This window comes from Fusarium oxysporum, chromosome V (assembly GCF_013085055.1).
Source record: "Fusarium oxysporum Fo47 chromosome V, complete sequence".
Lineage (NCBI taxonomy): Eukaryota > Fungi > Ascomycota > Sordariomycetes > Hypocreales > Nectriaceae > Fusarium > Fusarium oxysporum.
Window position 1 is genome coordinate 1,960,682 of NC_072844.1, and position 25,544 is coordinate 1,986,225.

Genomic DNA, 25,544 nt, shown 5'->3' on the forward strand with positions numbered 1-25,544 from the left:
TTCTGTATCTTTCGCGGTGATGACTTTCAATGTAGTACAAACCTGCTAGGTAGTTGAGATAATACTAAAACCATTGTGTGCAAGTCAAAAAGTGTCTATTATTTGTTGTTTTGTTCTATCATTGATGGCTCTAAAAATCATTCCTCAAATTGTCTAACTTTGAGACCCTTTTCCTTCAAGTAGTCCTTTACCTGTTTAACGGTGTACTCGCCGCGGTGGAACATACCGGCACCCAAAGCAGCGTCCGTAGTAGTCTTCTCAAAGACTTCCTCGAAATGAGCCGGGTTACCAGCACCGCTTGAGGCAATGACGGGGATCTTGATAGCTCCCTTCACCTGGTTGATGAGCTCATGGTCAAACCCACTATTGGTACCGTCCTTGTCAATGCAGTTAAGAAGAATCTCTCCGGCTCCCATTGCTTCAACGGCTTGGGCAAGCTCGACAACATCCATGTCACGAGTCTCACGACCACCCTTGATTGTGCAAGCGTACCAACAGTATTCCTCGCCCTTAGGACCAGGAAACTGTGTCTTTATGATGTTGTGACGGGTGGCATCAGGCTTGGGAACATAGACACGCTTGGGATCAACGCTCACAACGACGGCTTGGTTGCCATAGGCGCGCGAGATCTGCTCAATGGCAGTATTGCCGAAGAGCTTGCGGCCTATAGAGTAGTACTCCTCAGCAGCAAGAACGGCATCGGAACCGATTGAGACCTTGTCAGCGCCAGACTTGAAATACATGCTAGCGATCTCAAGCGCCGACACCTTTGTGCCGTCAGTATCCATGGTGTCACGAATACCACCGCCGATAGTCAAGGGCACAAAGACGGTGCGAGACGTTTGACGAAGAATCTCGAGCATAGGGAGATCGGCAACAGGGCAATCTCGGAAAGAAGTGATGTTAAGGAAAGTCACTTCGTCGGCGCCGGATTCGTAGTATTTCTTAGCCATCTCGACAGGCTTGCCGAGGTTTCGCACGTTGCGATCATCACCCTTCTCGCGAACATCGTACTGATCACCCTTTGTAACAACCAAGTCACCCTGGTCATTTGTCCTCACATCTAGGCAGGCTATGACTCGCCGCGTTAAGCTGTCCTCGAACTTGATCGGGGCATTGGCGACAGCCTCATCAACCACGGTACCAAGATTCTTCGCGCCTTCACCTGTGAGGAAAGCCCTGATGGTTTTTAAACCTGCAGTACCAGACTTTTCGGGGTGAAATTGGGTTGCAAAAATGTTTCCCTTCGCAATGGCGCCTACGAAAGTCTCGGTGCCATAGGTTCCAGTAGCGACAGTCCACCCCTGGGACTCAAGCTCGCCCGGCTTGTAGGGGCATTTGTAAGAGTGAACATAGTAGTACTTCGAGTCTGGTTGAAGATCGTACATGGCTCGTCCAGCTGTGAAAGCATTGTTCCACCCGATGTGGGGGACGGATTTACTTGAGTCTTCGAAACGGTCCAAGGAAACTGGAACGACTCCGAGGCCGGGGACGTCGGGGTCCTCTACAGAACCCTCGAATAGGGCTTGTAAGCCGACACATACAGCGAAGAATGGCTTTCCATCAGCAATGTGCTTTCGAACTGGCTCAAGATAGCCAGCTTGGGACAGTTGGGATAGACAATGACCAAAGTGGCCGACACCGGGGAGGATGAGTTTCTAAAAACGCATCAGTCATGGTGGACAAGAAATTGAATGGAAGTATCGCCAAACCTCTGCCTTTGGAACGTCCTCCGGCGATCTGACCCATTCTACTTCGTAGCCAGACTTCTCAATGGCATTTACCAGGCTCCTGATGTTGCCGGCGACATAGTCCAAGAGATGAACAGTGGGCATTGTACCCTAGATATGATGGTAAATATATAAAGAAGATAGAAGGTATAAGGACCAGATGTTGCTTTGGAAAAGTGAATGGTGACTGATATAACACGATGTACGACCGGACAATTGTAGCGGTAGCTGACTCTATATCAAGTCCAGAGGTGTTTGAAGTCGTCAAGATAAGTGTGACTGTTCAAACCCCATGAGACTCATTGAAATGTTATAACAGCGACAGCGGGGCAATCGCGAGTCACAGAAACTGCCCCGCCTGATCCCTGTAATTCTGGACTTTTCAGAAAGTGCCGCCTTTGACCGACTTCCAGACCCTGGACATCCCCCAATTGGCAAGTACCTTTACCACAAGCTAAAGTTTGTGACTGCATGTTTACAGTTTGTCAACAAAGCTATATGGCTTTTTGAACTTATCTCCTCTGGCTTATGTATTCTTCTTCTTTCTCTATGAACACGACCAAGTTATGAGTACAGCATTATAATTCTATTTGTTCTCATTCTCTTTCTTAAGCATCTAGTAGCTGTCCCTGCCCATTCTCTGAGCATACTATGGCTTCGTTGGACGAGGCGAGATTGGCAGATAAGGCAGCAATTGTCAACATTGAGGAACAGCTTGGAAGGGACGAACAAGAAGAGTGGGAGTACGAATACTCGACCACCGAAACAGAGGTACTGTTACACCTTGGTCTCAAGATGCCTATCATGCGCAACCAGCTAACTTCTTGCCAAAGACATACTATTTGACTGTCGATCTTTCATTTCCAGAATTCAAGGACCGACAACCAAGAGCGCCTCACCACAGCCGCGGCGGGTATTACAAAACCTGGCTCGATCACAATCCTAGTTTGAGAGGTGTTCATGCTGGGGATGATAATGATGACGATAACGACAATGAGCCACTCCCAGAACGAGAGGCTGATGACGATGAACCTGAAATCGATCCGGCACTAAGCAACGACAAAGATAAAGGCAAAGAAGTCGACAGAGGTGAGCCAGAGGACGACACAAGAGACGATGTGGATAAAACACGCGGTGAGAATGAAAATATCCAGATTCTCGAGCTACATTCAGAAAAGCCGGTCATATCATACAAAGGGCGCACATTCGAGGGATCGTGGGCGGAAGTCATTGGCACCGAAGCTATCTTTGCGACACGCGACAGCGATCGCCCCCTCCCCGCTCTGCGCCATCTAGATGGAAATATTGATTTTCTCGGCGCATGTGCGTCGAGAATCGCCACCAAAGAGACTGTTGTCAAGCCAAAAATTATTAGAGAGGATCCATTGGCCGCTATCAGGGAGGAATGGAACATTCGAATTCCTGTTGGAAAAGACAGGTCAGGAGAAAGAGCTGAACAGACACGGTTTCTAGAAAACTTGATGGCGATCAAGAAGAGGAACAAGGAGAAGGATCAGGTCACCGTATGGGCTAAAGACGGCGAGGGTCAGGACTTCAAAGACAACCGAGACCCTGACTATAAACCTAGGCGAAGAAGAAGATTGCTCAATGAGGATGGAGAGGAAGTCATTCCAAAACGCGAGAGACGACGTGCAAGTGGGCGTAGAGGCGGCCGTCCCAGACTTCGACCGGGGGTTATTCGTGGACGAGGTTCAACGGCCCCAACTCCATCGGCAACTAGAGATCTGGAAAGTACTGTACATGAAGGGAATATGTCAACTCCTACTCCAAGCAGATGGAATGAACTGTATGGAAGAGCGGACGAATACATGGACCATTCTGACGACGAGGATGACACGGATGAAGGAGATGAAGAAGAAGAGGATGAGGACATGACAATGGCAGATTGAATGACGGCAATAGTTGAACTCCAGAAGATGGAATATCTAGTTGACATTTAGCGCATAAGATTATGATACCCGTGGTGAATTGTCGCCAAGAAATAATAATAAAACCACATATACCCTACACTTCTGTTTTACTTGTTGAGCAGGTTGTGAGCATACACATAGCGAAGCTACAAGGCTAACGTGTGGCACATTTGAAGACCGCACGAGGTTTGCGATCAAGTTGTCATTGGTTAATGGGTCTTGGAGTCAGCCTTATGCACATGGCGGAAACTCCGAATACGGTGGTCCATCGTACAAAGTTCCTAGAATTATGTGGTGTTGACAGATTTGGTGATTTGTTGGGTAACTAGAGATCTTTCGTTAAGCGGGATTTCTCGATCAAGTTATTCATCGATTCCACGATCTATCCAGGGTGAGAACTTAACACAGCAAAGTCCGCGTATATGATACTGCCAGCTGCGTTATGCAAGAAAGCATTTGAAAGTTCGGAGTCTCCTTTGTAAGATCAAGGCTATTTGAGGGCATATGAAACTGTCACAGTCCATAACACAACACTCGTGCCGTGACCTTGTGAATTGACGAGTGATCATGAGTCTACCCCCAGTGTCTTCGATTTTCGCATCTGCTGCTCCAAATCCGACACAAGTCATTCACCCGCAGCTGGAGGGACTTCATTGAAGTACTGTGACTCGTAGGCACAAGAGTGATCGTGTCACCCAGCACCAGTTCCCCCACATGTCTCGCACGTTTATATATTCTTTGCCGCAGATGCGCATCTGTTGGGGAATGTTTAATCTGACGGTGAACAAGATCCTGTTGTCTTTCTTAACTATAGATCATGGGAACGACAGTTGAGGGTGTCGTACTCGGGACTGTAGGTAAGTAAGTACACCCAGCATACCCTGGTCACTCTGGCTGAATTCCCAGTCTTTCGGTCAACAAGTGGTAGATACTTTATGCTGAATGGGAAATAGGGCGGGTTTGAATGTATCCGTTACACGATCTTTGATCCAGTCGGCCCATTCCAGAACTGCAAACCGGGGTTGCAGATGGATCTTGGAGGCTCAGAAAGGGCCCAGCAAGAGGGGAATCCTGTCCATGTTGCGCAAAAAGAGGGGTGCTTGCGCTAAAAACACGATCAAGGAACAGTCTGGGCAGGGCTGTGATGTCGTTTCTTATTTGCTGCAGCGGATCAGGTCAGTACCTAAGGTACCCGTGTCTTGAACTGTACAGAAAGAATGTAACGCAGGCGTGAAACGTTGGTGAAGAGAGTTTGCGAACAAAATCTAAATTTGTCGTATCCTTCTCACTATAATAATTACGCGTCGGCAGTTCTGTAGTAGACACTTCCACTTGAGGCTGAGCAAGAAACCTCGGTACAGAACATCCATAAATGGACATATCCGCTTTGCTTCTACCCCAGACTTGACGTATTCGTACTCATCATCCAAGCCCAAACCCCATACCTTAACCAGACATCTATCGTCAGACACGCCAGAAAAAGAATGCTATCAAGTACACTCTTGCAAGTCTGCAAATGCAAACCGTGTACCTACTGCAGCTCCATTTCCTAAAGTGTAAAGTATCTGTACCTGCATCCCCACCACCCTCCACAGGTTACGTCTCACCAACACTCCGCCAATCGATACCCTTGCCCTGCCATCAAATACGCAGCGACCAAAAAGTATCCCGTTCTAGACTATGGCGCGCGCTTCTTTTCTTCTGTCGACTTAGCGGTAGGTTTTGTCTTCCTTCCCTCTATTCTACTCTTTGTCCATCCTTTACCCTAGCCTGGCCTTACTCCTCCTCCCAACGACATGCCGCGAGCGGTGTCGTACTTCTCTCGTTCGTTCGTGATGCTCATATAGCCGGCCTATCCTGTCTTATTCTTCTTCCCGGCCTCACTTCGATACTCCCCCGGCTTGTCGTAGGTCTTCGAAATCGAGTCTCTTCAACTTCAATTGCTGCGCAAACTACGTCCATGGGCCCTTGCAGTCCTTTATCGCTACAGCCATGATTTGGTTACGCCGCTTCACCATATTACTCTCTTTCATGCTGCTTATTTCCTTTGGCGCATGGCTGCTTCCCCGTATACTAGACCCAACGACGAAAGGCCCCGAGAGGCGCGCCAGAGATCGACGATGGGTGAACAGCAGCCCGTACTTTCTGGATCGTCAGGCCTGTCGCTGGATTAGTCTGTGCGGACTACATCACTTGCGCAGTGATCCTGCCTCTCGTGGGAATAATGAGGACGAAGAACCAGAATGGGGAGAGCTCAAGCGCCGCTCTCTTGCTTGGGAGCCTGATGAGATTCCCCGTCAGAATCACAAGAGAGATATCAATCAACGACGCAGGATCCTTCGCGATATCCCCGACTATGTTACAAAGCATGCGCCGTTAGTTCACCTCTACTCTGGGGAAGAGTTTTGGCCCTCGGATATTCGTCAGCACGTAGAACATATGACTGCCTACGCCGATGACGAGCCTATTAACTCGACTGAGAAGTGGACTCTTCATAACTTGCACGAGCTGAATAAGTATTCTGGCAAGATCACTCTCCGAAGTGATGACGATGTCGAGTCTCGTCCCAATTGGCTGCACAGCCATTATAACGTTCCCAAACCGTTTCCTGACGACAAAGACGATGACCAAAACCGCGATATACCGGTAGGAAACCCCGGAGGAGAACCCGAAGCCCGGGAGCCCAGCACCTGGTATGATGTCGACAAAACACGGCCTGTCCATAAGATTTCTGACCCTAGAAATCGCAAACTTCAGAATCGCCGTCGTTCGGAGTCCAACAGTCACAAACCGGAGGCCAATGGCTACTCAGCAGCTCCCGCAGTGCTTGTTGTGGTTGATAAGGGGTCAGGCATTGTTGACGCCTTCTGGTTCTTCTTCTACTCCTACAACCTCGGTCAAACTGTCATGAACATCCGGTTTGGTAACCATGTGGGTGACTGGGAGCACTGCATGATCCGTTTCGAGCACGGCATTCCCCGTGGTGTCTTTTTCTCAGAGCATGAGGGTGGGCAGGCGTACGCATTCGAAGCTGTCGAAAAGCGTGGTGACAGACCCGTCATCTATTCAGCTGTGGGCTCCCACGCAATGTACGCGCTACCAGGAAACCATGCTTACATCCTGCCATTCAAGCTTCTCAAGGATGTCACGGATAAGGGACCGCTCTGGGACCCCTCTCTTAACAATTACGCATACCATTACGACTATACGAAAGAGGACAATCATGACCTGGACGAACAACACGAACCTCTGAGTCTTGTTCCCGCGGCATCGAATCCTCATGCACCGACATCTTGGTTCCATTATCAAGGGCATTGGGGTGACGAAGTCTACTCTCTTGCTGACGCCCGCCAGTGGCGTTTCTTCGGTCAGTATCACTACGTCACTGGCCCAGATGGACCCAGGTTCAAAACTCTCAATCGTACAAAAATGTGTCAAAAACAGAATTGTAAAATTCTCTACAACCTAGATCAGAAGAACACATGGTACTAGATGGGGATGTTCGTCAGTCGATTCTGTGTTGCACTACGTGCAACTGGTGCAAGTGCCACACCTATATTATATCCTTGATTTCTTCAAGTTGAACCGGAGTTTGACGTAGCCAACCTATGTGGCGGATCCAAAAGAATTAGTACGTACGTAGATGCATGCTTATCCGGCAGTGGGTGAACCCGAGGGTCTTAGCTGGGAGGACCGGATTGTTCGGCATTTGTTAGATGGGATACGGCGTTACGTCAGGGGTTTCTCTTGGGATAGATTCTTTTCTTCGTGCCTGGTTCGTGAAGAAGCAAACTGGCGGCCTACAAAGTACACACTGTTATGTTGGATGGGATGATTATGGGATTTGATACCCAGATACCGCTTTTGTTAGATGCCCCAACTTAGATATGTCGAAATGTTCCTTTTATGGTTATGAAGTATAGAATTTAAGTTATTAACTCAGCCCCTGTATGGTACCAAGAATGGTCGATGCCAGCGTGTGAAAAGTGTCACATTCGTCGAGGATGTGGACATGTTGCACTCCTCGATGACCGATAAATGTCATACTACAGACAGAGTCCGACAAAAGCTAGTATAGCAGCTTCAGTAAGCGGCGGTGTACGTAGGATATTGAATCTATCCGATACTTGTGTAAACTTCAAATTGTTTGAATTGCTGCAGTCGGCATACTCAAGCTGTGTGAGCCATTTTAACGCATAAACTATGATGAGACGTTTCGCCTGCTGGCCTCTCAACTATAAGCCATGATGTTAATAACACAGTTTCTGTTTCACTTGTACATGCGTTACAACTATGATAGCTGCAGAAGAATCCTAGAAAGGCATACATTTGCGCAAGTGGTCCCTGAACTCAGTGTTTAGATGAACCTGGCCTTCTCCTCGTCGCCTAGAACTTGACTCGGTTCTTCTTACTTCTGAAGGTGAAGCATGAGTCCAAGGTCCTCACCATACATGATAGTCGTCCACTCTTAGGTGGAGATGAGTTTAATGCACATGCCAGAGCGGTCAAGGTGATGACCAGCACGGGAGTTTCCTGGAGGTTCCACTCAACAAAGCCTCTGTTTGTATTCAGCAATCATCTCTCGTGGGTGGCCAACACACAGCACCTTAGAGATCCTTGTCAGTGCAGTAGAGTATTGTATCGGTCATGGTGTGGCATTCGACTTGAGCAACCCATGGTAAGTACGACAGCAATATCATTGTCTGATGCCTCGTTGTGATCGAGGGCCACAACTACCAAACGGGCCTGATAAAGTGCCCATAGATCTTGATCATAGTTATCTATTGCACGGCGTATGTGTCCTAACTCGGTAACACACATACAGCTTCGGCCTGGTTTCAGGCGGTCTCTGAGAAGGCCGATGTCAGGACTTTTACACACGATTTTTGTGAGTTCATAACTGCGATAGGTGGATGTAAGCTGTCATGAGTTGGCCAGTGGCTTGTGTCCAGGAAAGCCTGATCCTGTCGAGGGGAAGGTCTCGAATGGATGTGGCTACAGACTTGACAAGATCGTGAGACTGTCATGAATCCGATGGCGTTGGATTATTTCTTGAAACCCACTACAGGAACTATATCAGCCTAATGATGAATATTCGTAGGACAGCAAAAGCTACAGAGCGGTTCCCAGCGTGAACTGACCGATAAGGACATTAGTTTTGCGATACCGTTGTGTATGTCATGCCTATATTTACGGTTTGTATGTAATCATCTACAGTTGTTAAAGGTGCCTGTACCCCGGTAAGGCATGGTATCGTCATCACAGAGCGTCAACGTCCTGCTAAGGGCAGTGGGAGAAGATGTCACTCTAGTGATACACAAACTCTAAATGTGATGGTATTACGGTAAAAATAAGGTTATGCAGGACGACTAGATACGATCTAACTAGCTCGGTCGTGCTATCATTTAACGGTGCATATAGATAATCGAGATAGCTAGAGTATTAAGCTTTCCTTTATTCGTATGAGATCTCGCTTGAGTATATTAACCGTAGAGTTATGTAGATCAAAGATGGGCCACTGGCACGGTGTTGACGGGTTCTTGACAATCAATGAATAACTTAACAAGTTGGCGTTTCTGTTTGGTGTCTGGTATTGTGTTGTGTTGAAAGAATGAGGCCAATGCCGCCGTTATGTCTACCTCTCGGAAGCTCCGTATCCGAGAACGATCCTTGTTGTCCCCTTCTCCTTACTGATTGCTCAAACGGGACATGTCAAAAGAGCTAGACCAGAGCGGCTGCGTTGCCCCTGTTTTCCTGCCATCCTTCAGTATCGATCAATGAAACGCAATCAGACGACGCTGATCTTCGTCGGGAATGGGATGCTCCTATGTAACGTGGCCAGAGCTTTTGCAAGGCCAAGAGTTGTCCTTTTAGGTTGCCCGAGGTCAAGGAGTTTCACTCAAGCACACGGCAGTGGATTCAGCGTGAGAGCATCTATTCCTCTTTAGATGCCGTTTCCGAATTCTTGTTTTAGCGCTGATGTTTGATGCTGTTGGTTGCACCTGATCGTCTATCGACCTACATATATTCTCGAGCGGTTGGATGTGGTTGAGGTGATATGTCGTTATGGCCTCCTCGGTAGGGCTCAATATTGAGGACGTAGGTTCTCGGGAGGGTTGACTAGTCACAAGCTACAGTATGCAGATACATTGCTTATTCTGCGTGCCCAGAGTTTAGTTTTGCTCTTTACGTTGAGGCTTGCGAGAACAATACAGAGGCTGAAATGGATCAACTAGCTATCGGTTGTATTAACCCTACAAGACGAACCGCTACTAAAGTGATATGTGCATCATATGTTTTGGTGTCGCTTGGGCAGAAGAATTCCCCTATTATTTGATGGGGAACGGGAAAAGCGAATAGCCCCTGCAACCGTCGACGGAGATGAGTGGAGGCGCAGCTAGCGAAAGGAACTGAACCTGGCTTCTCGCAACAGGAACTCGAACTCCTGCAAGCTGAGCAAGGGTCAGGGCTGTATGTTATTCTTTGCCGTGGAAGCCAATGAGAAGAGGGTATCGTGGTGAGCTGAGAAAGTGTGCTCCATCAGAGCCCAAGTTGTCTCTCTTCTCAATCGAAGCTCATAATCGAGCTCAAGCTCAAACCACAAAAGGCAGATGGGTGATAATTAGTGTCTCCGGATGTTTCTCCCTGATGCAGTAGCGCCTATAAGGGTCAAAATTCTTCAACACAGGCGACGGATCGAGCCAAGCAGTGGAACATGGTGGTCTTGTTGAATACTGTTGACAGGGGTCCACCATTGCCGCAACCACCAGAGAACTATCCAAGTCAAGTTAGTGCCGATGTTTCGAAGAACAAACCGGAAATTTTCAGGCGGGAGGGACGGTATTTGTTCTTGGTACGGCTCTGAAGTTTTTCGTATGAGAGACTTGGATGAGAGTCAGGCAAGCCAGGGGCCGTGAAAGGGGTTGAATCATTAATTATCGGTAACCTGACTTTGTCGTCCTTGGTCATCTTTGGAAGCAAGCTGCAGGCACGTCAAGGGAACGGTCGATGCATCGAGAGAGAGTCATGTCGATCATGGCTGATGGGCGTTTTTAGGGCTTGAGTCAGTGTCAGTGGCGGCCATCAGTCGCTGAGCTATGTATCAAGAGTGTCTAGAACAGCCTGACTTTAAACAAGAACCACATGGTAAGTTTAAGCACGGTCTTCTAAGCATATAAATCCACAGCAAGAAGTAAGACACAGACCAGAACATGAAGCAATTCTTTGGATAATCATGAGCTTCATGTTCAGCTTTGACCTTGAAGCGGCAGCACCGGCATGGCATTGCATGTCACGGCACCCACCCACCCACACCTCGTGGTGGATGGGGTTCATTATGAGAAGCGACAAGCGACGCATCATCTGTTGCTTCTGGTTCGCGGGGGGTTGAATTGGATTGTTTACACTGGAGAGGTGCACAGGTACCTAAGGTAGACTACAGTACCTACTTATCTAGTCTACTGTGGTCAAGTGGAGGTTTCTAGCCTGCGGGATGTCTCCCAGAGTCGTATCGCAGCTGGAGATTGAGGCAAAAGAAAGAGAAAGAACAGACGAAGAAAGGAAAAAAGAGGATCACATCAACATTTCACAATCGGCTTTTCAACATCTCAACCACCAAAAACGATGTGGTGTTTCAAGGGGCTTTTGGGCGACCTAGTCCAGTGCCGGGAACGGGGATCAACCTGGGAACGACAAGGCTAGGAGCTGCTACCTGCGACGTACCATTTTGGTATATTTCTGGGACTGTTTTGGCTTTCTCTTCAACATTCAATACCTCGAGGGAACCCAAGAAGCTATCGCCGGGAACGGCATCGTTTAGAAGCACAGATTCTATTGGTGCACCAGCTTCCCTCCGCCGCCCAGCATCCACTCTCACGCCAGGCGCCCCATTTCCAGTCCAGGTGCTGGGGCTAGGCTCCCGGCCACTAAAATATGGAGCTGACTTGGCTGTAAGTCCAAGTACAGCTCGCTAGCACATAATAAAAAGTTGGGTATCGAGACCCTGCACTTTGCGACGAGGAACTAACAGACGGGAACCCCAGGGAGCTGTTCCTGCTGTGCCGTTCCATTCAGTGCCCCAAAGGCTCATCCCGTCATAAATCGTACAGTGACCTCAGGTTCCATTAAGTTAGCCCTCTTTTTCTTTCGCCCATGCCCATGTCCGCCCATGTTGCGCCTGTCATGGATGTTGTTGTTAATTAATAAATGACCCGTCTCTTCTCTTCTTCCCTGTCTCAGAAATACTCTCTGGCTTGGCTTGGTTGGTCCGCTCTATCTATACAGTCCTTTCGCCTATCCAGCTCTATCGACTCTTTCCCCCTCCACACCCAACATACGCAACTTAAATCGAGGCACTTCTCTTGAGGTAACGGGAAACGGATTGCTCTCCTATCGGGACACTTGGTTTTACCACTTACGCCGATACCGTCGAGGCTTCTTCACTCGCACCACCCGGACCGATTCTCCTATCGAATACATAGCTCAAACCCCGAGTTTCCGGCCGTTTTCGCGACCTCGTCTGGCGACTCGCCTCATGCTCTTGTAACAGCATTGACCTTGACCGATCCTTCAATCTCTCACTTCGGGCTTCTGTTTGATCTGCCTCACTCACTCGCTTGCGATAACCGAAACGACTTTCCGACTCCATCGAGGGACGGCATCCATTTTCGACTGTCTTGCATCTCTACTCCCAGTCAACCTCACCCTACGCCACAATTCCACCTCAAACCCCCATAATGTGCTTTGGAAGTCGGGATAAGGGCGATCGCGGTCTTGCGCGATCTCGTGATATCGACAAGCAGCTTCGCCAGGATGAGAAGAAGCTATCCAAGGAGGTCAAGCTCCTCTTGCTAGGTAGGAATGGTCTGGCCGCGCTTTCGCACAAATGAGACTGACACGCCATGCGCGTCCAACAGGTGCTGGAGAATCTGGAAAGTCAACTGTCCTCAAGCAGATGAAGCTTATTTACTCTCAAGGCTTCAGCAAAAATGAGAAGCTGGAATGGAAGCCCGTCATCTTTAGCAACATTGTTCAGTCTTTCAAAGTTATTGCCGAAGCAATGAATGAGCACGATCTCCAATTCGACAACCCCGACAACGAGGTAAGTCAAGCTCTTCTTCCCCACTATGACTGCCGAAGCCACTATTCCGACGAGAATTTTGAGTGAGGCGGTTGAGTGAGACATCCCCAATTACTAACAGAAGCTACAGAAACATATGGCCCACATCCTTGTCGACCACGAAATTAGCCCTCACGACCCTATGCCTGCTGACTATCTTGAGCCCATCAAAGCCCTGTGGGTCGACAATGGTGTTCGAGCGGCCATTGGGATGGGCAACGAATATGCGTTACATGACAACCTAACCTAGTACGTATTGTATCATGGCGTGGCATGAAAATTCTTGGCGCTAACATATTCCAAAGTTTCATTGAGGACATCGATAGACTCTGGGGAGAGGACTATGTCCCCGATGATCAAGATCTTCTTCGATCGCGATTGCGAACTACTGGTATCACAGAGACCATCTTCGACCTCGGCCAACTCACCTACCGAATGTTTGATGTTGGTGGCCAGCGTTCAGAACGAAAGAAGTGGATTCACTGCTTCGAGAATGTCAACTGCCTATTGTTCTTGGTCGCAATTAGCGGTTATGATCAGTGCTTGGTTGAGGACAAGGATGGGGTCAGTAACGAATGAAACCAGACAGGAAGCTACGAATACCCTGCTAACAGTGACACAGAACCAAATGAATGAGGCGCTCATGCTTTGGGAGTCGATTGCCAACTCCCATTGGTTTGCCAGATCAGCGCTGATCCTCTTCCTGAATAAGATGGATCTGTTCAAGGAGAAGCTCCCCAAGAGCCCTATTACGAATCACGGGTTCACCGATTACCACGGACCTAAGGACGATTATAAGGCGGCGAGCAAGTACTTCCTGGACAAGTTCAAGGCTTTGAACCGAAACACCGAGAAGGAGATTTATGGCCATTTCACCAATGCTACCGATACGAACCTGCTCAAAATCACTATGGCCTCAGTCCAGGACATGATCATCCAACGCAACCTCAAGCAGCTCATTCTCTAATCCAGCATATTCTCGACTCGGAACTTGTTATACGGAGACACCCGACATTTATCAAGATATACACGACTATAAAATGGGGGTCGGATATTCCCCGGGTGATAGCTCGGCCTCAGCATCATGTCTTCATATGTCATGATCTGGTGAAGATATATCAGTGCTGTCGATCAGGACTGCATTGCTTCCTTCTTCTGGATTGTACTTTTTTTTTTTTAAACCTCATTACCGACTCAGGCCAGTCGAACCAGCGACATGTTTACATGCGCTCTATATGTCCCTCTATGCTAATTCACCCAGTTGTCGGAGTCGCAGGGACACGGATGCAACCCAACACTTGATTGCCTCCCATGGTATACTGGCAATATGGTCTGAAGACTTGCCTAGGCCGCAGTGCATAAGTCAAAGCAGTCAGAGACGGGTCATGACTCGCCAAGGCAAAGTCACCAGGTGCATCAGGGCATCAGTGGAATGATAGCGGAACGACCGTTTTGGCCGAATTGTGTTTTTTGTGCATTGCATTGCATGATACCTAAGGCGTACCAGTGGATTCATTTCGGTGTGTCTGTTTTTTTCAAAATCGATTGTTCTAAAAGCAGCAGAGCGGCGGGCTAGCCATCCCTTATTTCTTTTAGTGCTGTTAATGAGGCGTATGATATAAACAACGAGGGGGATTGATCGGTTGATTGATTACGTATGTATAGATTAGAGTAACATAACATAACATAACTTAACTTAACGTGATACTCAGGTTTAGATCCTTGGCATCAAGTCACTCGTTGTTGGCGTATTCACACCGTGACGCGAATCTCTCGCCCTGGATCTGCTGAAGAAACATCCATGCGCTATGGCTTTGGCCTGGACCTAAATCTTGACAGCAGCTGTTGTATATCCGCGGCCACATGGCTGCTCAGACCATGTGTTGTGAGGTGCTCGCTAACAAAGGTGGAAATTCGATCATGCTTTAGGGCCTTGTATTTTTTTTTGTCTCTGGTAGGTCGGATGTGTTTGAGATTCATGCAGGAGGATTCAATGAAATTGACCATGGAGCATGATGGTGTATGGATCATACATAGGTGACAAGGGTATCAAAGTATAAATCGAGACTGACCTGGGTTGTGATATTAGATTCTCGGGGTCCAGGGTGCCAGCATATCAAGATGAGTATGGACAGGCAACTAGGATATGACCGCTTGGCATTTAGGATAAGATGATTGCTGTGACCGTGCTATATAAGAAACTAGTGCTGGCGGACTTGTTGAGTCTGTGGGCTTAGTATCTGGATCGCGTATTTTACTCTGGACCGTTGGATGGGTAACTCGTTACGGTATATCTCTTAAGATATTGGTTTCTAGATTGCATTTACAGTATTACTTTATTTCAAGATCCTGTCCATCGTAGTAGCTCCATGGGCGGGCCAGAACTATGTAATTCATCAGTTGTGATTGGTTCAGGCTTGTTATAAGAAACTGTACTTTGAAGCTGCAAGCAGAACGACAGAATAGAATAGATAGGTACCTTACCTACTAAGTTTTGTTCATCTACCAAGTTGAGGCAGAGTCTTGTGTACATCAAAGGTCTTGTATTCAAGAAACCTAAAACATAGACTACTAAGGCACTTAGGTTCGCTTGTGAGATGGGGATATACTGACGCGGGGTTATAAAAAGCACACGACATATGAAGTACTTATAATGCAGTACCTTTGCAGAAGTATTTTATCAGTCAAGTTGGATATTGGACAATACCAGAGTACCCTCATACTATTAAACTGCCTAGATTTTGGTGAATAACTGCCAATTGATAGCGTTAGCGCCACTGCAAATCGTTGCGGTTTCATCATCTGTGCCACTTATTTTTGTCCCCCCGCACCTTGATAACTTCAACAACTTTTTCTGCCTCCTCCTCAACTTGATACACAACCACAGCGACAAACCACCAAAGACGTACATGCTCCGTCGCCTCTTCACCACCATGGCCGAATCAGCATCCAAGCGCGTCAAGACCACGGGCAACGGTCCTCTCATCGGCACTCACAATGGTCACTTCCACGCTGACGAGGCCCTCGCCGTCCACATGCTCCGCCGTCTCCCCGCCTACCGCGATGCCTCTCTTGTCCGTACCCGCGACCCTGCCGTCCTGGCTACCTGCCACACTGTTGTCGACGTTGGCGGTGAGTACGACGCTGAGAAGCGCCGTTTCGATCATCATCAGCGCGGTTTCACAACTACCTTTCCCGGTCGCCCTACAAAGCTCTCCAGCGCCGGTCTTGTCTTCCTGCACTTTGGCCGCGCCATCGTTGCTGAGCGCCTTGGACAACCCGAGGACTCTGCCGACGTTGAATTGATTTACGAGAAACTGTACGAGAACTTCGTTGAAGCCCTCGACGCCCACGACAATGGTATTTCTGTTTTCGACCCTGCGGGTATCGCCGCTGCAGGTCTTGAGAAACGCTTCAGCGATGGCGCCTTTGGCCTTGGTGCCATGGTCGGACGTCTGAACCCCAAGTGGAACGACCCTACGCCATCTGATCCCGCTGAGGCTCAGGCAGCTGAGGATGCCAAGTTCAACGAGGCCAGCAACCGCATTGGCGAGGAGTTCGACAGAGATCTTGACGGCTATGCCGGTTCTTGGCTCCCTGCCCGCACCATTGTCCAGGAAGCCTTCACCAAGCGCACACAATACGACGAGCAGGGCCGTCTTCTTGTCCTCGAAGGCCAGTCTGTGCCCTGGAAGGACCACCTCTATACTCTCGAGGACGGTACTCCTTCGGTGCTCTACGTTTTGTACGCTGAGAAGCCTGAGCCTGGCGCCAAGTGGCGTATCCAGTGCGTTCCTGAGAGCAAGGACTCATTCGTCAGTCGAAAGCCCTTGCCCGAGGCATGGAGAGGATTCCGCGATGCTGAGCTAGATGGCATCAGTGGCATTCCTGGCTGCGTCTTTGTCCATGCAGCTGGCTTCATTGGTGGCAACAAGACTTTCGAGGGTGCCAAGCAAATGGCGCTCAAGGCTCTGGGTCCTTAAAAAGAGCATCACCACCTGGAAACCATTTAGGGTGTATGAACATTTCTACGAGATCATGGGGAAATACAAAAGTTCCGGGGAATACTACACGCGAAGACAAAAGGGGGGGATAAAAAAGGGAATGGAAATAGAAAGGATACTTCTGAAACGAAGCAGGTAGCTAAACGACCAAATGAACATGATAACCATTTGCGGAGAGTGTGGTGTTTCTCCCACCCTGCCGCTGTCAAACAATCTATCCGATGATTCCAGATCGAGATATGTCCCCCATGTGTGCGAGCCAGATTGTCTGCCAATTCCCAAACGCCAACTGTGCGATCCTCGTAAGTCGTCAAAACCGATTTCGCAATCCACCACAAGCCCACGCACAAGGCTTCTTACAAAAGAAACAAACGTTTCATGTTTTGCGAGACAAGAATGAAAAAATAAAATAATAAAAATACTCTTTCTTTGTTCCTGCTCAGTTGCACTTTTCTTTTACCATTTTCATTCAACGCTCTATCGTCGGATTGGAATGCCCTCGCCGCCAGCGGCAACAGGCTCAGGTATAGCAGCATCTGCATCCTTGGACTTGTCGGCATCATTACCCTCGGTCTCGTCAGCGCTTGTCTCGCTCTTGAGGAAGCTGCTCTCCTTGATAGGGCTGCCAGCCTGGATGCCGGGCACGGAGCCGTGATGGGCGTGCTTGGGTACGTTGGCTCCGGAGCCGTTCACCGGGGACGAGAGGTGGGGTATGTTCTCGGGGACTGGGTGCTGAGAGCCGACGGCACCAGCATCAACGCCGTCGCCCTTGCCGGCCTTGGACATGGCATAGTCGCCTGAGTCGAAGTATTTGCGGTCCTTGAGATGCTTGGCGAAGTGGTCGGATCGAGAGGGCAGCTTGCCGTAGAGGCGGAAAAGACGCTGCTCCTCAGGAGTGAGTGACTACAACGAAGGGTTGGCATCAGCAAGGTATTCGGTACGATTGAAGATCGTGTCGGTGTAGATGTTGCGAGGAGGGATTGATATTGACGGGTATCATGGTCATCGAGTCATGCACAGAGGGGAGCTCGAATCGCCTAAGGTTGGTCTCCAAGGGCAGCTTACCTTGACGTCGACCTTGTTCTTCTGATGAGGGTTCATGGCGAAAGAAGTACTGCTGATACGCTAAGGTCGAGATCACAAGTGAAGGGGTGAGGATCGGGTCGAAGGACAAATGTGTACAGTGGTCTCTTGGTATTTAGACAAGCAAAGAGTTCGTTTTGAAAAGGACCAAGATCGAGCGAGAATGGCGGGGGGATTTATTGGAGGAGCCACAGGGTCCCAGGTGGTAGCAGTAGCAGTAGCGGTGGCAGCAAGGGATTAGGGATTGATGATTGTGCCTGATTGGGGGGCTCGAGAGCAGTTGGGTATGATGTAGCTGTGAGCCTGAGAGGTTTAGTGGGGTAGCGAGTTTCAGTGAGGTGTATGAAGATAGAGGGGCGGCTGCTTAGCTGTATACACGTCATAAGCGCATGGGGTTCAACGTGGACAGCCAACTCGATTATTGATGTGTACCTCTGTTTTAACGAAACTCGTGTTTGTCTCTTCTCGGGGATGATTCGTATCTACGTATGCTTATCTTTTCTCCAAAATTGACAGCATGTGCATTCTCTCCTGTCCCCTTTCTGTACTTCACGTGTCGATTTGACTACAACTTCACTCTCCAACGGCCAATATCAGCGCATGATAAACTTACTGTACATGGGTGGCGATGTCAAATAATCAACTTCTGTCGAGCTGTACCAGGCAACACAGTATCATCGGGTAACTACAGCAATGCAATGATCCGCGCTGCATAAATTGTGTCTGTGTCTTTGCCCCAAGCATGACAATGACCCGTGCTTCTTTGCTTCCTGGTTGGGCATTGCTTATCCAGCAGGAATCGCAATAAGCCTTTAACATCTACCTGTTTTATGGGTCGACAGTGAATTGGACGAAGGAACATCCTCACTGGGTATCGAGAGTGCCATCGACATTTGACAGTACCCCGAAGTCACTAGGATCGACAGGGCGACTTGCTCGTCCCCTGGTAGCTTGCATTGAAGTTAACATCCATTGATACCCAGTGGATAATCAAAAGCCACGGTCTATGGGGTCAGGTTTGGGAGCCATAATTGGGCTGCTGGACCCCAGACAGCGGTACTGTCAAGCATGCTGTGCTCGGGAACGCAGCTTGTTGCGATATGGAGTATGGTTGTACGGATGAGTCAAGACAACATCGAAGCGAAGCGAGTGACGCGTTGTTGGTGAGTACCGTCTTGACACACCAAGCATGAAGAGACTCCGTCGTTTGCCAGTCAAATAGTTGTCTTGCGTTTCATTACGCTCTGCTCTTGTGTCGTGCTTATCTATAAGCATTCTCTTGACTGGATGTTAGTGGGCGAGAGCCGAGAGATTCTAGTAGCAGAGTTCATGGTTGGCTCGGTTCGCCTCGATAAGGACATGAAATGCGGCTTACTTTCTTTACGTTAAGCTAGCCCTGGGCTCCATCGCTCACATGGCATTCTTTCTAGCGTCATCAGCCATCCATTGAGCTAGGAACGGAAGCCAACACACTGCGGCACCACAAACACCATTACCGGCATTCCATCTCCGGGTTGTTTTGCACTGTGTCTCCCTCCTCTTATCGGGATCAATATCCCTTTCTCGTCCATGTCATTGCTGTCGGGTTTCTTCAAATTCCAGCTACTTCTGACGTGTTATTATAAGTACCACAAACCCACACTTGTTGTTCTCCGACCGAAGGACTACTGTTGCAACCACAATGGTAACCACTTGAGCAAAGAATCAGTGATACACACGGCTCTTCTTGGTTCTGGCTTTTAAAGCTCAAAGGGATGCCGGCTGCTGATCATCGTTCTTAGGATAGAGTTCGTTATGTTGGCGCAAAGCGGAAGCTTGACGCACCCCGCAAGCCGGCCCCGGGGTACTAACTAATGCAGAGGTGCAGTCAAAGGTCTGCCTATCACCAGAATCTCCCATTGTGAAGAGGGCAGCAGTGGCTGGCTTGTTGATGAAGATTTGGCATGGCGTCAAAGTCAAAACCAGAACTGATGCTTCCTGTCGGCAGTTGATCAATCCATCACTGCAAATGGCACTGATCGAATTGCTGATGTTTGACATGATCAGTCATTGGTCTTCTTGGCTCAGCCATTAAAAATTATGATAGCAACGTCTTGCGTCTCTGTGTGCGTCGAGACTTAGTGGTTGCTAGAGAGCTAACTTATACCGGCCTTTGTCTTGTTGGGACCAGTATTACGGTTTCCAGCATGGGTATTTCAGACACTGGATCCCGGAATCCGTCATTCCCATTATTGCTGTATGCATATTCATATGTCTAAATCCGCTGAATAAGTCGCCGAGGTTGGTAGTTGCGGAGGTCCGAGCCATGTTGATCAACACTTAAGAGAAATGTTCGATTCACAGCATAACTATTCATTCTGCTGTGCATCCAAGAACAGTGTTGTATCATGTTGTGCCAGCTTTGGTAGTAGTTAAGCACCCACAATCACTCATCATCATGCAACATCCTTCCGTGCGCCAGTTGCACCCTGTTGGTTACAGCTACCTAGTGTCGCATGACTAAAAAACGACGGGCTCGTTCTGTGTTGGCTGCAATACTAGCTACGTTGGAAGGAGGGGGCGACAACTTACAGTGCTCTAGACCGGGCTGGGTTTCAGCTGTGACGAAGCAGTCGCCAATGGTTGTTGCTGGAGATGGATGTGCAGTGATTTCCCTTTACCCGTTCTGTTCTGCCTGGTATGTCATTGGAGTGCTAATCTCGGATCGATCAATTCGATAAGGGCCTCGGGCTTTTGGACATTGAGGGGGTTTAGTCCAACCCGGTAAATTCATGGAAACCGACGGGGATAAGTCGGATGTGTTTGTTCTTGAAGCAGGATACTGAAGCTGAAGAGTCCAATCAGGTGTACGAGACTGTGGCGGCAACTCTGAGTGAGATGACTGTTTCAGATGTATATTGTTTGTTCTGGAACGATGTTAGAAGCATCGAAGTTGCTTGAGAAACAAACACCTTATTACTGTTCACGACCATGGAGATTGTTGCAATTCTGTAGTGGTTGAATACTCGTTGAACTAGGAACTGGGCATTCTTTGGGAGTAACATTGGCCCTCAACATAGGTACTAAGGTAGTACAAGGGTTACTACTGGTCTCTCAATAGTCAGTGGGTTTACGTACGATCTGCTGCATCGATGAATCGTTGTTTTAGTAATTAAACAATGCTATTGTAAGCAAGCGGTTATCGGCTATACGGTTGTACGGTTACACGGAGCTCAAGGCATGGTACGGGAATCGCATTGTCTGGAGACTCGGTAGGGCTGACTTGTATGGATGGACTCTTTTCAACAGATGCTTAGCAACATAGGCTCACCATACGAACAATGGTGCACCGGATCAACTAGGACAACGGCGATATAGCTAGCAGGTATAGGTAGTAGCTAAACAGTATATAATACTTTCCTCCTTTACTTTCTGCCTACCTACCCTATATGATTTCTATGCAAAATGCCGTGGTAGATATCTCCTCTTAGAGCTAGCGCGATAAGTTTTCCAGAACCTGACCGGATCGGGAGGTTGGCCGGATGGCATCATCAGGGCCTTGTCTGATTTGATGTTTTGGACTCGATTTCTAAGCAGAAATATCCGCTTCTTAGCGACGCAACACAACGCAACAACCATCACAAGCCGATGAGTTTAACGACGAGGGACAAGGGAGAGATGATGAAATAGAAAAATGGAGATCGGGGGGAAATAGGTAGAAGATAAGCACCTCAGTTGTTCCCACAAGAGAGACAAGCCACCACCCAACCATATCAGTCCCTTTGATGCTCTATCATATCAAACCCATATCATTCATAGTCTGGGCTAGTTGATGCTCTTCGGCGCTTCTCTTCTTTACTTTGACAACGGGCGAACCCGCGGAATTGGACCTGAATCTCGGCTGCCAAAAAAAAAAAAAAAAAACAGGAAAGACTCTTGTATTTATTACCTATCGAAGGTACCTCACTCTAGAAGTTTAAACTTTCCCCTGTTCTTCTCTTGTCCTCTTCCACTACTCCCCCCCATCAACTATATCCCCCTCTATTCAAACTTGCCCTGGACCACTGATCGACACGGGCCGTTTAATTTTTTTGCTGTCTCTGTCTTTGACATCCGAGACTTTTTTTGGTGACGCTTCGGGTCGTCGCTCAACCAGTCTAATTAACTGGAACCTCGGTCTACTGATTTATCGACTGACTAGAGCGTGACTCTATCTATCGTCGTATCGGTTTCTGATTGAACAGGTTTTCCTTGTTGTTATACTTAAAAAGTCAAACTCCGCGCCAACTCCGATATCGTGGAGAACAAGAACCTTTACGCCTAGCGTCCACCAACCCCCGGTTTCGCTTTATCAAAGAGTTTGTTCTCTTGATACTCTCCTCCTCAGAAAAACTCATTCTCGGTATATACGATACGACTGGCGCAGTCTGTTCAGTCAGAGCAGCCTAGTTTCTAGGTTTAGAGGCTCATATCTCATCACTTTACCCGATTCTCATTACCCGGTTTCGTCATTTTGAACAAAATCTTTCCGAATACCGATCACACCTTACGGCAACTCCAAGCAAGGTGGGCGCGCTCAGAAAACCCCCTTCAAAGCAAAACCAAGACTTTGTCCCACGATGGGTCTTCTGTAAGCCACAACTTATAACTCATAAGGTCTTATAAGCTGACCCAACTTTAGAGCCTTGGGAACAGCCCTCGATTGGCCTGATGCCAAGAAGCGCGCCCCTCAAGTCAGAGAATGGGGTATCAAGGTGAGTTTCTTTCTCACCCTTCATATCTAATTATCCGATATAAGTGGTGATGGATTGCTAAATTTCTATAGCAACTTCTGGAGATATGGAACAAGGCCAAGGGAAAGGAGCGCGATGCTCTCCTCTGGGGCGACGAGGTTGGTTCAACCACATAAAACTGAATTATCTCAACTGACATCTTACCTAGGTCGAGTATCTTGTGGTAGTTTACTCAGAGGACAACCAGCGAGTGCTGTTATCTCTTCGTCAAGCAGAGATTCTTGAGGCACTGGCTACCGACAAGGAACTGGAAAAGCAAGGTGGTTGTGTCCCAGATCTTCAAGATGTGGATACAGCTGACGCGAAGAAAAAGTACATCAGACAGTCCCTAGACTTTGCCTTCACCTGCTGACCGTGAAATAGAGAGAGGACGATCCCCGTCTTTCACCCTGAGTTTGGACGCTTCATGCTGGAAGCGACCCCAGGTAAGCCTTGGGGTATCGGCTTCAAGGAGCTCCTCGACGTGGAACCAGACATGAAGTTGCGGAGAAAGATCGCCAAAGAGCACATGCTTTCAACTGAATATCCCATCACACTCACAACATACCCTCAAATCGGCGTTCCCGGACAATTCACCGATCCCTACTTTCCGCCCTCAGGACCGCGCCTTCGCTCTCAGTTTGTCCCGGATGAGATCGCCAACCCCCATATCAGATTCCCAACTCTAGCCGCGAACATACGATCTCGACGGGGCCGCAAGGTTCAGGTCAATGTTCCTATCTATCACGACAAGAACACACCAAGACCCTGGAAGGATCCTACCGTGGACTTTGACAAGCATGACTGGCCCGAAGACGATGACGTACGAAATGGAGCTGCCCCTGACGACTTCATCCATATGGATGCCATGGCTTTCGGAATGGGTAGCTGTTGTCTCCAGATCACTTTCCAGGCCAAGAACATCACCGAAGGAAGAATGCTCTATGATCAGCTGAGCCCGCTTGGTCCTATCATGCTGGCATTGACTGCTGCTACACCTGTGTATAAGGGGTTCCTTGCCAACACCGACGTGCGGTGGAATCAGATCAGCCGCTCCGTGGACTGCAGAACCCCCGAGGAGTTGGGAGAAAAGGTAAGTGCACTCATGCTCTACAAGTCGATCAGCACTTCTCACAATGGAACAGCCCCTCACAGAAGGTGTTCGAAGGATACCAAAGTCACGATACGCCTCCAACTCAACATATATTGCCATAGACCCTCGGTTAAGGAACGAGTACCTCGACCCTGACCTGGTCTACGACTCTGACATCAAGCGGCAACTTCTCGAAGGGGGCATGGATGATCGATTGGCCACTCACTTCGCTCACCTTTTCATCCGAGACCCCATTGTTGTCTTTGAAGAGGATCTCCAGGAGTTGGACCTCAGCAAGACTGACCACTTTGAGAACATTCAGTCAACTAACTGGCAGCACATGCGTTTCAAGCCCCCGCCTGCTGACAATAGCATCGGCTGGCGAGTCGAGTTCCGCTCCATGGAGATTCAGATCACGGATTTCGAGAACGCGGCTTTCTCTGTCTTTATGGTCTTGGTCACACGTGCAATCCTGTCATTTGACCTCAACTTCTACATCCCTATCAAGAAGGTCGACGAAAACATGGAGCGTGCACACGCAGTTGACGCTGTTCTGAAGGAGAAGTTCTACTTCCGGCGCAATCCTTTCCCTAGCCGCCCCTCGAGAGCCAACACCACCTTTGGTGACGACAGTCGACCCGGCTCAGCACATCCTAGTCGGCCAGCATCACCTGGAGGCCCAGTGGAGCACGAATTTGAGGAGATGACAGTGGATGATATTATCAACGGCTCAGAGTCGGGAGACTTTCCCGGCTTGATCCCCATTGTCGAGAGCTATCTTGACAGCGTCAACGTCGATGTATCGACTCGATGCCATCTGTCTACATATCTCGATCTGATTTCACGGCGAGCTTCAGGAAATCTTGACACAACAGCCAGATGGATCCGCAACTTCATTGATGTGCACCCCAGTTACAAGCATGACAGCGTCGTCAACGATGAGATCAACCATGATCTTATCGGCGCCGTGATTGCCATCGGCGAGCGGGAGACGGCCGGCCGTGACTTTGCGGGTCTCGGGATCCACGGCCTAGAGCGCCTGTTGAACGGCTTCCGTGGAGGATGCGGCGGTTCAAGCACAGCACCCAACGGAGAGACCAACGAAGCACAGGCGGATGCCACTAACGGGTCACTGAAGCGCAAGAGCGAGTGGATTGAAGGCCAGGAGACTGAGTCATGAGGGGAAGCGTCATTGAACTTTGGGTCGGCGTTCTTGGTTGCTTTTTTTGAGCATAATGGATGTATCTAGAAAGAGAAGAGCAGGGATCAACGCTGGTTTCAGGATATAGTTGCTATCTTGAAGGGCTATGCTGAGACACGGCACGGCTGTTACTGAAGGCCTTGAGGCAGCTAACTGACGGTGCCACACCAGAAAGATATATAAACATTGGGTGATTTTACGGTCGTCCGGGTGATGTACATTCTGCGTTCCCAAGACTCGAGGCTCGCCTCACATGCCCTAAACAAAGTACATCTTATACGAGACTGTTCACTTGAACCAAGAATAGTGAAGTCTCCAGTGCTGAATAGAGTTCAGAACCAGACATTCAACTATACCACTCTCCGTCATGGCCCTGACGATCACATGACTCCGTCTTAGTCTGCATAGCACAGTTGACATGTCAAGTTTGCATTACGGGAATTATCTCGTTGTCTCTCTCGGAGCTTTCCCACAGCATGAGACAGAGCTAACTACCTAGGTAGGTGGGTAGCAAGCAGCTAATGGATGGATCAGATGGAGATGCCATCAAAACGCCTCCTTGTAAGCGAGCTGTCTCCGTAAGCGAGAGAGGGCAAAACGTTGACCTTGGGTACCTCCTATTGCCGTGGCTGG

At 48.7% G+C, this 25,544-nt stretch overlaps 7 protein-coding genes across 7 annotated transcripts; 5 read left to right on the plus strand and 2 right to left on the minus strand.

Moving 5' to 3' along the window:
- Positions 1–78: 78 nt before the first annotated feature.
- Positions 79–2,027, minus strand: FOBCDRAFT_182869 (uncharacterized protein). The gene is made up of 2 exons (XM_031184028.3): positions 1,713–2,027; positions 79–1,658 (listed from the first exon to the last, which is right to left on the minus strand). The coding sequence occupies exons 1-2, from the start codon at positions 1,833–1,835 to the stop codon at positions 138–140; spliced, it is 1,644 nt and encodes a 547-aa protein (XP_031039670.2). The 5' UTR covers positions 1,836–2,027; the 3' UTR covers positions 79–137.
- Positions 2,028–2,210: 183 nt separating this feature from the next.
- On the plus strand, positions 2,211–3,685 carry FOBCDRAFT_293182 (uncharacterized protein). The gene is made up of 2 exons (XM_031184029.3): positions 2,211–2,501; positions 2,564–3,685. The coding sequence occupies exons 1-2, from the start codon at positions 2,382–2,384 to the stop codon at positions 3,638–3,640; spliced, it is 1,197 nt and encodes a 398-aa protein (XP_031039671.2). The 5' UTR covers positions 2,211–2,381; the 3' UTR covers positions 3,641–3,685.
- A 1,481-nt stretch (positions 3,686–5,166) lies between these two features.
- FOBCDRAFT_35244 (uncharacterized protein) lies at positions 5,167–7,607 on the plus strand. Its single transcript, XM_031184030.3, has one exon. It carries the CDS (start codon positions 5,654–5,656, stop codon positions 7,151–7,153), a length of 1,500 nt encoding a protein of 499 aa, XP_031039672.2. The 5' UTR covers positions 5,167–5,653; the 3' UTR covers positions 7,154–7,607.
- A 4,365-nt stretch (positions 7,608–11,972) lies between these two features.
- On the plus strand, positions 11,973–13,746 carry FOBCDRAFT_293184 (guanine nucleotide binding protein, alpha subunit; the record flags this gene model as incomplete). Its single annotated transcript, XM_031184031.3, has 5 exons — positions 11,973–12,514; positions 12,577–12,761; positions 12,871–13,028; positions 13,085–13,343; positions 13,402–13,746. Exons 1-5 carry the CDS (start codon positions 12,397–12,399, stop codon positions 13,744–13,746), a joined length of 1,065 nt encoding a protein of 354 aa, XP_031039673.1. The 5' UTR covers positions 11,973–12,396.
- Positions 13,747–15,712: 1,966 nt separating this feature from the next.
- Positions 15,713–16,762, plus strand: FOBCDRAFT_274109 (metal-dependent protein hydrolase; the record flags this gene model as incomplete). Its single annotated transcript, XM_031184033.2, has 1 exon — positions 15,713–16,762. The coding sequence occupies one exon, from the start codon at positions 15,713–15,715 to the stop codon at positions 16,760–16,762; it is 1,050 nt and encodes a 349-aa protein (XP_031039675.2).
- A 459-nt stretch (positions 16,763–17,221) lies between these two features.
- FOBCDRAFT_35284 (camp-regulated phospho protein/endosulfine conserved region-domain-containing protein) lies at positions 17,222–17,963 on the minus strand. Its single transcript, XM_031184034.3, has 2 exons — positions 17,849–17,963; positions 17,222–17,686 (listed from the first exon to the last, which is right to left on the minus strand). Exons 1-2 carry the CDS (start codon positions 17,882–17,884, stop codon positions 17,261–17,263), a joined length of 462 nt encoding a protein of 153 aa, XP_031039676.1. The 5' UTR covers positions 17,885–17,963; the 3' UTR covers positions 17,222–17,260.
- A 4,296-nt stretch (positions 17,964–22,259) lies between these two features.
- On the plus strand, positions 22,260–25,007 carry FOBCDRAFT_35294 (glutamate-cysteine ligase-domain-containing protein). Its single transcript, XM_031184036.3, has 6 exons — positions 22,260–22,475; positions 22,527–22,599; positions 22,671–22,736; positions 22,787–22,950; positions 23,002–23,710; positions 23,763–25,007. The coding sequence occupies exons 1-6, from the start codon at positions 22,465–22,467 to the stop codon at positions 24,888–24,890; spliced, it is 2,151 nt and encodes a 716-aa protein (XP_031039678.2). The 5' UTR covers positions 22,260–22,464; the 3' UTR covers positions 24,891–25,007.
- The last annotated feature ends 537 nt before the right edge of the window (positions 25,008–25,544 follow it).

What these genes read in the sequence shown, in the direction of transcription:
- FOBCDRAFT_35294 (XM_031184036.3), top strand. An exon ending in ACAGCTGACGCGAAGAAAAA is followed by an intron (nt 22,951 to 23,001) that starts GTACATCAGACA and finishes ACCGTGAAATAG; the next exon opens with AGAGAGGACGATCCCCGTCT. An exon ending in CCGAGGAGTTGGGAGAAAAG is followed by an intron (nt 23,711 to 23,762) that starts GTAAGTGCACTC and finishes ACAATGGAACAG; the next exon opens with CCCCTCACAGAAGGTGTTCG.
- FOBCDRAFT_35244 (XM_031184030.3), top strand. Translation starts at nt 5,654, where the DNA reads ATGATTTGGTTACGCCGCTTCACCATATTACTCTCTTTCATGCTGCTT.
- FOBCDRAFT_35284 (XM_031184034.3), bottom strand. Translation starts at nt 17,884, where the DNA reads ATGAACCCTCATCAGAAGAACAAGGTCGACGTCAAG. An exon ending in AGAACAAGGTCGACGTCAAG is followed by an intron (nt 17,687 to 17,848) that starts GTAAGCTGCCCT and finishes CCTTCGTTGTAG; the next exon opens with TCACTCACTCCTGAGGAGCA.
- FOBCDRAFT_182869 (XM_031184028.3), bottom strand. Translation starts at nt 1,835, where the DNA reads ATGCCCACTGTTCATCTCTTGGACTATGTCGCCGGCAACATCAGGAGC. An exon ending in AGGACGTTCCAAAGGCAGAG is followed by an intron (nt 1,659 to 1,712) that starts GTTTGGCGATAC and finishes ATGCGTTTTTAG; the next exon opens with AAACTCATCCTCCCCGGTGT.
- FOBCDRAFT_293182 (XM_031184029.3), top strand. Translation starts at nt 2,382, where the DNA reads ATGGCTTCGTTGGACGAGGCGAGATTGGCAGATAAGGCAGCAATTGTC. An exon ending in ACTCGACCACCGAAACAGAG is followed by an intron (nt 2,502 to 2,563) that starts GTACTGTTACAC and finishes TTCTTGCCAAAG; the next exon opens with ACATACTATTTGACTGTCGA.